The 11,904-nt window shown below is 39.0% G+C and overlaps 1 protein-coding gene across 1 annotated transcript; it reads left to right on the top strand.

Moving 5' to 3' along the window:
• Positions 1-604: 604 nt before the first annotated feature.
• LOC143630571 (DNA polymerase kappa-like) lies at positions 605-10,540 on the top strand. Its single transcript, XM_077099553.1, has 13 exons — positions 605-680; positions 1,404-1,576; positions 1,672-1,845; positions 1,944-2,067; positions 2,151-2,251; positions 2,346-2,432; positions 2,605-2,700; positions 2,782-3,031; positions 3,124-3,215; positions 3,286-3,397; positions 9,529-9,788; positions 9,974-10,266; positions 10,356-10,540. The coding sequence occupies exons 1-13, from the start codon at positions 605-607 to the stop codon at positions 10,477-10,479; spliced, it is 1,962 nt and encodes a 653-aa protein (XP_076955668.1). The 3' UTR covers positions 10,480-10,540.
• Positions 10,541-11,904: the final 1,364 nt, after the last annotated feature.

Below are 11,904 nucleotides of genomic sequence, written 5' to 3'. Positions count from 1 at the left end.
TAATCGGGTCGAGTATCATCTAATCCCATACTCGGCTCATGAAATTTTTAAATCCCAATCCCATACCCGCCCCATACCCACTGGGTTTCGGGTATACCCTGTCTCATTTGTTTCGGGGTTTGGGTATACCTATCGAGCTCGAGCTTTTTTACCATCCATAGACTGCCATCTCCTTTCCATTTAAAAGAATTTTTGGCCTTTTGTCACGTCAGTGTCACTGAGGTGGTCCATATAATTTCTTAGAGCATTCTCATCCCACCCTCTATCCCTAAACCAAAAATTACACTAGTTTAACCAATCTACCTAGCTCTTTCTCAATCTGTAAGAAAACCTAACGATTTAATCTCCCAAATTATAGCTTCAATCTTAGTATCCATTTTATCAAAAACTCCTCGCCCTCCACAATCTCCAACACGCTATAATCACAATCCCACCTCCTGGCCCTTAACCCCACCCCAGTGACACATGTAACTCCAATATATCTTTAACCGAGAAACCAAAAATAAACCACCGGCTAATGACTCCGCCACAAAATATGTCCTTCGCGGCTTCTTCTGCACCATTTGGAAAATTGAATTGAATCGAAAGATCGATCGATCGATCTATGGCCGAAGCAGCAGCAGCATCAAGTCCTCGGCCATGGGAGTCGTATCACACTGTTTACACCAACGCCAAAGCAGGTAATCGTTTCTATTTCTAATCCAATAATAACCTACCTAATCATTTAATTTATTTATTTACCATTGCTTCAACCATCTCCATCTGTATGTAAACATTTCACGTGACCTAATTCAATTGCTTATTTCTTCTATCGAATTTGATTTACAACTGAACTAGGCCTCCGTCGTTAATTGTTCCTGCACTGTTCGGCGTTTAAATATTGATAAATGCCTAAGTAGTTCTATTATGTGTTTGGATGAATTGTGATGATGTATTACACTTGCCTGTCTGTATGTGTTCATTCGCGTGTGTGACTCTGTTCATTTACTTTTAAACGAATAGTAACATGCTCATTTTCTTAATGAACTAACATGAACAGGAAAATTTGTTCGATTACGTGTTCATGTCCGTGCTCGGATGCTCCTGTTCGTTTACAGGCTTATAAAGAAGCTTAGATTATTGCTAAAACATTACACATCCCCACAGTTTAACCTAAATCATCTTATTTTTATTCAATTCATGTAAATACTTTTAGTCGTAACTTACTTTTTTAGCTCAAATGATTTTAGCTGTTCGCTGAAATTTTTTCATAATCAAGTCAAGATCTTTCAAATTTGAAGTTCAAACTTATATGATTTGGCACTTGAAACTGAAATGCAAATTATTCAGGTTAACATGTCTGATGTTTTGCTAGTTTACCTGGATGATGGTTGTTATTATTATTATTATTTTTATGTTGGTAGGTATGGATGGGGTTGACAAGGAAAAGGTGCAAAGAGTAGTGTATGAGATGAGCAAAGGATCTAAGTATTTTGAAAACGAGGAACGGAAGGAGGCGTATATGAAACAAAAGATTGAAAATATGCGTGCTCAACGTGCAAAGCTAAAGCCTACTGATTTATCTCATTACCAAAAGGTACCATTATTATTTTGTATTGTAATTTATAAAACATTTAACCGCTTTTACAGTTACGCCTTTAATGATTTTTTAGAATCCTTGTGTTAATATAGGTTGCTGATAAAAAAATTGTTGAATTAGAAGCTACACGTGATTTATCAAGGACATGGTTGCATGTAGACATGGATGCTTTTTATGCAGCTGTTGAAACCTTGAGCAATCCCTCATTAAAAGGCAAGCCAATGGCTGTTGGCAGCATGTCTATGATATCTACTGCTAACTATGAGGTTTAATATTTCAAAGCTTTCTTTTTTAATGCTTCATACAGAATTCACCTTTGTTCTTCTAGTGCATCTGTTAAAAGGGCATAAGTTTCACTTTGCAGGCTCGGAAATTTGGGGTTCGTGCTGCAATGCCTGGTTTTATAGCGTGTAAATTATGTCCAGAGTTGATATTTGTGCCCACAGATTTTAAGAAATATACGTATTATAGTGACTTAACTAGAAAAGGTCAGATGCTTTACCATTTTGTAAATTTTATGTAAATGGTTTTACTTTTATGTACTATGTTATAATGTGTCATTTTAAATCAGTCTTTCAAGAATATGATCCCAATTTCATGGCTGCTAGTCTTGATGAGGCCTACCTGGATATTGCTAATGTCTGCAAGGAAAGGGATATGACTGCTGAAGAAGTAAGTTAAGCACACACATACACAAATGCACAATCTTATGTGTTGAAACTGTAAATGTTTAGTCACTTTCGATTGTTATTCTGTATTTTTGAAGGTCACTGAAGAGCTTAGACAAAATGTGTACAAAGCTACTGGATTGACATGTAGTGCTGGAGTTGCTCCAAATCGCTTACTTGCAAAGGTGTTGTAAGTTGTGTAATAAAGAAACTATGGTCACTCATTATATAATTATTTTCTTTTTGATGGTATTAAAAAGGCGTCATTACTCAAAATGCATGCAACTTGAATTTTATTTACTTCACAGTTCACAGGTTTTATGTAGGATTTGTAATTAGAGTCTATTTAATGATCAGGTATGCTCGGATATAAATAAGCCAAATGGTCAGTTTCTTTTACCTAAAGATCGGGCTGCTATCATGACATTTATATCATCACTTCCTATACGAAAGGTACTACATTATATATTTATATCCATTGATTTATTCTTAATTCTGGCATTTAGTCTAAATATATTTGCAATCTTCACTCAGATCGGGGGTATTGGTAAAGTGACAGAACATATCTTAAAAGATGTGTTTGAGATTAAAACATGTGAAGATTTGCTGCAAAAAAGCTCTTTCCTTTGCGCACTATTCTCACCTTCATCAGCAGACTTTTTTATATCTGTGGGCCTAGGACTTGGAGGAACAGATGCACCTCAAGTTAGATCAAGGAAAAGTATTAGCAATGAGAGAACATTCTCTGCTACTAACAATGAAACATTCTTCCATCAGAAATTAGGTAAAAGAAATTATAAATTAAACCTGATCTTTATTGCTCTATTGCAATATATACATAAATATAATAGAACTCTTGTTGAATATACTTCGCAGTCGAACTTGCAGAAATGCTTTCTGCTGACATGGAGAAAAAAGGTCTAAATGGACGAACACTAACACTAAAATTAAAGACTGCATCTTTTGAGGTAAAGTTTCGTGCCTTTTAGTGTAGAGGGAAATTTTTGGTCTGAATTTTATAACGTAAGTCATGTTCAGGTCAAAACTCGAGCTTTGACCTTGCAAAGTTATACACAGTCAAGTAAAGATATATTGAAGCATGCTTCAAAGCTTCTCAAGGCGGAGCTTCCTGTATCACTTAGGCTCATTGGTAAGGTGTCAAGTTGTGTTCATATATTTACAGTTTACGACATAAAGCTTTATAACATCCCACATAAAACTGTACAAAACGTCCCTATATAATTGATGCAAATTTGGAAGCATTCAAATGGCTCATGACACTTTAGTTAATCAAAGACCGATAAACTGAACCATAGGTTCCAAGAACAAAGTTCTTATTAATTAAAATTCAATATCAAAAACTCTACTAAACTCCAATACGTAAAACCGAGTACATATAGTGTTGTGAAGTAAAAAGATAATGCAAAATTCAAACAAAAGATAAAGTAGTAACTTAAAAATCAAATAAATATTTAAAATAATCTTTGTAGATAAACCGTATCATACTCCCCGTCTTCGAAGAAAACTCGTCCTCGAGTTTTGGCTTCAGACCAAGGAGTTTTGCCTTGTACCAAAGCCACCAGGGTCGAAAGGAACATCAACCCTATTTAAGTTTATAATCATCACGATCCATCTCCGCAACTTAACTTCACGAATCATCTCACCCGGTTCTAGGCCTGTACCACCTGGGTCTACTGGGTTGTTAGGTCTCTCCATCTCCATCTCCCCGTCTTCGAAAAAAACTCGTCCTTGAGTTTTGAGAACGTCGAAAAAATTAGTGACAACCCAAAATAATAGATCGGCTCCTTTGTTCTTTTTACCAGACTTGCATTTATTACTAAACTTGAGAAAACTTGAAAACTTCGAAAGCAAGCCACCGGATTCAAACGGAATGTTAGTTTATATTGGGTTTCAGCCCATATATCATTAGATAGTTAGACAAAGCCTATGGGCCTATTATTGGATGTAATTAGGGTTTTCTTCTTGTATATATAGGTGTGCTCACCATTGTAATACTCATTCAATAAACATCCTTACTTTTACATGGTATCAGAGCTACGGCTCTCGATCCAAACCCTAGCCGCCGCCACTCTCTGCCAGTCACAAACCCTAGCCGCCGCCACCTGCTGTTCAGTCAAAGATCCTTTTTCGACACATCCCCAACCATCACCGCCACCACCATCGTCTCCAGACAGCCCCGTTTTATATAACCTAAAAAACCGCCGCCGAACCGCCACCGCATGCGCCCCCACGCGCCATCTTTGTTCCGCCGCTGCCACCCACGCACCGGCGAGCGCCGCCGGCGCGTGACCACTGTTCCGGTCACCGGAATTTTTTCCAGGCCACTTGTCTTTTACTTCCGAACCTCCCTGTGCTGTTAGTTTTCGGATTCGGGCACTTTTATTTTTCTGTCTCAGCTCGTGTGCTTGTTCTCGCTCGGTACTAACTTTCTGATTCAATGGGAGATAACAAACACACATATACATTTACCAAAGAAGAGTATTGTTTGATTCAACGGTTTCTTGCCTCGCAATCTTCTCATGTTCAAACCAACTCGACACATTCGGGCAAGTTTTCAAGCCTCGACACTTCGTGGGTGATCGATTCTGGAGCCACACATCACATGACTGGGAATCAAGGTATTTTATCTAGCCTGCATTATGTTTGTTATGCACCGGTTCGTCTTGCTGATGGATCTTCAAGCCCCGTTCATGGCATAGGATCCATAAGTAACTCGAAAAACATAAACATGTCTTCTATCCTTTTCGTTCCTAAATTTCCTACAAGCCTTTGTTCCGTTAGTCAAATTACCAAACAAAACAATTGTTCTGTAACCTTTTACCCAACTCACTGTGTCTTTTGGGAACTGGGAACAAACCGGGTAATTGGTACCGGTTTTGAATCAGGAGGCCTCTACCGTATGTCACCATTATCACACCCTATGGCAAACTTATGTGATTCTGCTGTTAGGGAGACTCACCGTCGGTTAGGCCATCCCTCTGTAGCAGTTCTAAGGCAAATGAGACCAGATATTTCTATTCCTAATGATTTTCATTGTCAGTCATGTGAGCTTGGTAAACATAAACGGCGTTCTTATCCTCCAAAAGTGTCAAAACGCACCGATTTTATATTTGAACTCGTACATTCTGACGTATGGGGTCCTTGTCGTGTTAAATCCTCGTTGGGTTTTCAGTATTTCATCACCTTCATTGATGATTATTCTCGTGCTACTTGGGTTTATCTATTGAAAACTCGTAGTGAAATTAATTCAATTTTTCGTGAGTTTTATTCTTACGTCAAAAATCAATTCAACTCATCCATTAAAACCCTACGCACTGATAATGCACCTGAATATTTCTCCAATGAACTTTCTACCTATTTGAAAGCACATGGCATTATTCACGAGTCTTCATGCCCTTATGCATCTCAACAAAATGGCGTTGCCGAACGCAAAAATCGTCATTTGTTGGATATTACACGCACACTCATGTTTCAGTCTCATGTTCCTGATAGATTTTGGGGTGACGCTGTTCTTACAGTTTGTTATCTCATAAATCGTATGCCCTCATCTGTCCTCGGTCAAACTCCGTTTTCTGTTTTGTTCCCTAAAGGAACCCCCTTTCCACTCACACCTAAGATTTTTGGTTGTGTAGCATATGTACATGATCATCGTCCAGGCATTAGTAAACTTGCTCCTCGAGCCATTCGTTGTGTCTTCCTTGGTTATTCACGTGTCCAGAAAGGGTATCGGTGTTATAGCCCTTCTCTTCAACGATACTTTACTAGTGCTGACGTCACCTTTCATGAGTCATGTCCTTACTTTCTCGAGTCCTCCACTTCAGTTCACGATTTGTTTCCCGATTCTGATATACCCGAGTCACACATTATCCCCACCTTTCCTATGTCTGTTGTTCCATTTGCCCCTCCGGTCTCGGACGACACTGCTCCTGTTCCCACATCTCCCGTATCAGTTCCCTCTACCTATCCGGTTTCCGGCACCACAGCTCCGGTCCCTACTCCCGCAGCCTCCTGATTCCCATCCGGATCCTGATACATTCCTCGGTTCCCAGGAATGTGATGACTGCTCTTGCTCATCCGGGATGGAGGCAGGCTATGGAGGAGGAAATTGGAGCTCTTAGATCCAATCATACATGGGATCTTGAAACACTTCATGTAGGGAAGCGTGTTGTTGGTTATCGTTGGGTATTCACAATCAAACTGCACCCGGATGGCTCTTTACATCGCTTAAAGGCACGATTGGTCGCCAAAGGTTATTCTCAGGCATATGGCATTGATTATGATGAAACCTTCTCGCTAGTTGCTAAAATGCCATCTGTCCGTATTTGCATTGCTCTTGCTGCCATTAATCATTGGCCACTCCACCAGCTTGATGTCAAGAACGCCTTCCTTAATGGTGTTCTTGAGGAGGAGGTGTATATGGAGCAGCCACCAGGGTTCATTGTTGAGAAGGAGGCATCGAAAGTTTGCAGACTACGTCGTTCCCTCTATGGTCTTAAACAGTCTCACAGGGCATGGTTTGGTCGATTCTCGAGTGTTATGGGACAGTTCGGGATGACTTGTAGTGCCTACGATCATTCTGTCTTCTTTTTTTTTAAAACAATGATGTTTTATTATTAATTATGTGAAATAAAGGTACAAAAATGTATTGGATTACATCGAAACAGAAGGCAAGGGGCAACAAGTTGCGCCGCTACCCCTTTTTGAATCGCAAAACCCAATCTTTTAAAAAGGGAAAAGGATTATTGTAGTTGTCTATGTGGATGACATCATAATCACAGGCGATGATGACACCGGGATCACTGAACTCAAACAGTTTCTTCAGACTCAGTTTCAGGTTAGTGACTTAGGTCGATTGAGGTACTTCCTTGGCATAGAGGTATCTCGCTCTCCACAAGGAATACTTCTCTCTCAACGGAAGTATGTACTTGATATGTTGACTGAATGTGGCTTGCTGGGTTGCAAGCCAGTTGATACCCCAATGCTACCTACAAAGAAGCTCCTCCCAAAAGAAGGGGATCCGATGAAGGATCCTGAGCGATACAGACGGTTGGTTGGTAAACTTAATTATTTAACTGTCATGCGACCGGATATTTCTTTCTTTGTCAGTGTTCTGAGCCAATTCATGGCTGAACCATACACCAGTCACTGGGATGCTGCTCTTCGTGTCTTAAGATATCTCAAGGCCACACCAGGCCTTGGCATCCTATATTCTGATCAGGGTCATTGTCGAGTAGGAGCCTTCATGGAAGAAGTAGATGGTCGGATATCAGGTTTCTCAGACGCTGTCTGGGCAGGTTGTCCAATTTCACGACGATCTACTACTGGGTATTGTGTGTTTGTCGGAGGAAATCTTGTATCATGGAAAAGTAAGAAACAACACACGGTATCTAGATCGAGCGCTGAATCAGAGTATAGAGCCATGGTAGATGTAACATCGGAGATGACATGGATTCGTCGTCTTCTCATAGAATTTGGAGTTGTTTCTAAAGACTTGATGCGGCTATACTGTGATAATCAATCAGCCATTCATATAGCCAAGAATCAAGTTTTTCATGAAAGGACAAAACACATTGAGGTTAACTTCCATCTTATCAGAGACCGGGTAGTAGGCACACAAACAAATCCTCCATCCATTCAACCAGTTCATATTAAGACAAACTTTCAGCTTGCTTGCAGATATTCTCACTAAACCTCTTCGGAAACCTCAAGTAGATTTTATTTGTAACAAGTTGGGCATGATTAACATATATGCTCCAACTTGAGGAGTGTTAGTTAGTTTATATTGGGTTTCAGCCCATATGTCATTAGATAGTTAGACAAAGCCCATGGGCCTATTATTGGATGTAATTAGGGTTTTCTTCTTGTATATATAGGTGTGCTCACCATTGTAATACTCATTCAATAAACATCCTTACTTTTACACGGAACAGCAACTCGTCTCTTATACATTAACAAGTTTGCTCGTTGCAGCTTATAATCAGCAGTCTCCACTTGAAAATTTATCCCACTTGCATAATTCATATTAATTTCCATGTACATAACATGCATGCTTGATGCAATGTAATTGGACCTTTTATATGGCTTATCATCATAAATTTTTGAGAACTCCATGAATGTTGGCATTTTAATGGGAACTTCTAAGACCAAGTCACCACTTTCAACGTCCAATTCAGCATCACGTCCGGCCTCCACCACACCACCACCATTGACGATATCAGTATTTACTTTACTGAAGAACAAAGCAACACATCGTTTATCATCTTTGCATGGTTACCATTTACCACTGAAACACAAGCTGTGGCAGCCATAGGACCTGCAGCACTACCATCTACCCCCATATCACCACCCATAGCCACCGTATGTTCTTCCTCATCCCGGTAGATATCAAACACGGGTGGCGAATCATAGCAAAAATCGTCACCGGGAGGATTCACCTCTTCGTCCTCGTAATTATCAAAACGAGGAGGTGAATGATAGATAAAATCGCCATGGATAGGATGCTCCTCATCCCCGGTTAACTCGTCCCTGACGGGTTCTTCCGGTTCCGTTTCCTCCCATGTCGATGACGCCTTAAGATCTCGGATCCATTGCTTGAGTCGCCGAATCTCGTGTCGTAACTCGAGGTCGCGTACCCATTGTCGGAGTCTTTTAATCTTAAGATCCCGCGGATCGGGATGGATTCCACTGCTGCCTCTCGCGGCGACTCTGCTAGTAGAATACCAATCTCTACCGGGGGCACGTGAATCAAACATACTTCTGTCGTTGCCTCTAGCGGCGAATCTACGAACAAGAAAGTATTCATCCTCACGTCGAGCCATTTGAGAACCAAAAGCTCTGATACCAAATGATGCAAATTCGGAAGCATTCAAATGGCTCATGACACTTTAGTTAATCAAAGACGGATAAACTGAACCATAGGTTCCAAGAACAAAGTTCTTATTAATTAAAATTCAATATCAAAAACTCTACCAAACTCCAATACATAAAACCGAGTACATATAGTGTTGTGAAGTAAAAAGATAATGCAAAATTCAAACAAAAGATAAAGTAGTAACTTAAAAATCAAATAAATATTTAAAATAATCTTTGTAGATAAACCGTATCAATAATGACCCAAACTGGACAATAAACCCATCTTTTAGTGACTTAGAAGTTCCAAAGAATCACAATGACCAAAACAAGAAAAACATGAAAGTAAATTGGTAATTAATGCAAACAAAGCTAGTTTTAACATAGGATAATGAATTTGTGTGTGTGCAGGATTACGCATGTCTCATTTTAATGAAGATAAAGATGATACTCTACCTGATCCTACACAAAGAACACTTCTGAATTATATGAAACCCGGAGATGATAACATGAAACTTGTAGATGAAGAGCATTCAGATGTTAAAGACGACCCTGAACCACGTTGTGCTTCACATACCAGTCCATCCCGTGACCATATATCAGAGCTAAATAATAATACCGAGCAAGTAGTGGAGCATGATGACCTTGAAGACCATGAATTCAAACATCAGGTATCTGTAGTAAAAATGCAAACTTAGCGTATAGTACTATTACAAAGTGGCAATTTTGATCACTTAAATACAAATTCGTTGATTTCGGTTATGTTTAATGACATCGAGAAATATAGGATATATATATATATATGAGATTCATCACTTTTCTCATTTAGCCTCAAGAAACTTATTTTCTGTGACAGATTAATGAGAACACTCAGGTTGGGAACCCGGTGAAGTCCTCTGCACACGTGACAGACTCACATTCATTGGAGGGAAGAAACCAGGATCAGTTGACCATGATCGAGAATGAAACCGCGTCTTCATCATCATATGATAAAGTATTAATATGGTTGGATGATTACAAGTGTTCACTCTGTGGTGTAGAATTGCCTCCCAGTTTTTCGGAAGAAAGGCAAGAACATTTTGATTTTCATCTTGCTGAAAAGCTGCAAATGGAAGAAGAATCAAGGCGTACGCTTCCACTCAATAACAGGTATGCAATTATGCATAATGCAGAGTATTGAATTTTGTGTAGTATAATATCATATATGAATTTATTGTTTGTTATAAACTTTGTATCAGGACGAGGCGAATAGAGGGTGATGTTAGCCGAAGCAAAGGCAAGAAGAAACCGAAACATTCCCCTTCAAACAGTAAGCATATTCCAATTGACGCTTTCTTTACAAAGAAAAGTCACAATCTTTGACATTTATTATTGTTATTATATTATTATATAGAAAGTCAACAATTGTAACATATTAGAGTAGCTGTATTATTTGTTGTTAATACTTTGGAACAGCCATACAATAATCTAATTGTACCTATTAGTATGTTTTATGTTTCTTAGTACTACATGTCAACATCCTCACTTTTGTTACCTCCATCTTTCTTGTGTTGTCTTCTTAATATCCCAAAAGTCAGTTGTGTTCCTAGTCAGTGAAGCCCAACACTACAAGATCTCCACTTTAGTTTTGTCGGGAACATCTTGTTACACATTACTCTGGTGCTGCTTTTCATTTACACCAACTCGTAAACGTAGACCATATCAATGACCATTAATCCGTATTCTGAAATTAAATTTAATTATTTTTGAAGGAACGTGTTTAATTTTGTTGAACCTTGACAATAACCCGGTACAATTGTTTTTAAAACTACCTGAAAAACATAAGAGGTCAAAAGACAAGAGTAAGATTGTCCGGGCAATATTATATAAGCAGTGCTTGATCTCAAAGTTGGTAGAAGATATAAAAGTCTTCTCGTTTCTTTGGGTGAAAAATAGAAGTAAAAAATACAAGTTTAGATTAGGAGACTGTGTGCACATTTAACTTCATAAAATTATTTCCTTTGTAACTCGTGTGTTTTGAGTTTCTTTGCTTTGTTTCGGTTTGTAACTAGTAAGGACACTGTTTGTTTATGGGCCTCTGGTTCCTCACCCAAGATCCTTGGTTTTGTTTTTTCTTATAAATTTTTTGGGCTTTCAAAAGATAAAAATGGTAACCATAAAATATTTTGATTTGTTGAAAGTAGAGGTGCACAATAAACCCGAATCCGAAACCTGAACCCAAAAAAAATCGAAAAGGTTTTCTATACCTGGTTTTTGCTACTCGAATCCGTACCCGACCTTATATGTAGGGTACGGATTTTGTATGCATTTTACTACCAAAACCCGTATACCCGGTAATACCCAAAAACCAGAACCGGTTTCATACCCGAAACCGGGTTTTTCAAATACCCGATCTATACCAGAAAAATACCCACAAAAAGTGTAGCCCCCAAAATAAGGTTGTCTCAATACCCATAAACCGGACGCAAATACCTGATCCGAACCCAGTGTATAGCGTATGATTTTTAAAGACAGTATCCAGATCAGAACGTATGATCTATACCCGATTTTCCAACATTCTTTTATCATAACCGAACACGGTTCCACACCCTGAACCGGGTATTAGAAAAACCCGATCGGTGCAACTCTTGTTCAAAGTTTGCTTTCCCTTTTTTGACCATGATATATTGAACTTTCGAGACCACGACACGTGTTTACTGCCGAAACTGTAAAAGCCGACTTCCAACCACCATAAACCCTCGAAACCCTAACCCCCACAATTTGGGGATTTTTGTTCTGATCATCAAA

The sequence above is a fragment of the Bidens hawaiensis genome, unplaced genomic scaffold, assembly GCF_021521415.1.
Source record: "Bidens hawaiensis isolate Kalapana, Puna unplaced genomic scaffold, B.hawaiensis_p1.1 tig00005770_1, whole genome shotgun sequence".
NCBI classification, from domain to species: Eukaryota; Viridiplantae; Streptophyta; class Magnoliopsida; order Asterales; family Asteraceae; genus Bidens; species Bidens hawaiensis.
Note: the sequence above shows the minus strand (reverse complement) of the source record. Positions and strands in the feature narration are given on the sequence as shown.

What these genes read in the sequence shown, in the direction of transcription:
- LOC143630571 (XM_077099553.1), top strand. Translation starts at nt 605, where the DNA reads ATGGCCGAAGCAGCAGCAGCATCAAGTCCTCGGCCATGGGAGTCGTAT. An exon ending in TAGTGACTTAACTAGAAAAG is followed by an intron (nt 2,068 to 2,150) that starts GTCAGATGCTTT and finishes ATTTTAAATCAG; the next exon opens with TCTTTCAAGAATATGATCCC. An exon ending in GGGATATGACTGCTGAAGAA is followed by an intron (nt 2,252 to 2,345) that starts GTAAGTTAAGCA and finishes GTATTTTTGAAG; the next exon opens with GTCACTGAAGAGCTTAGACA.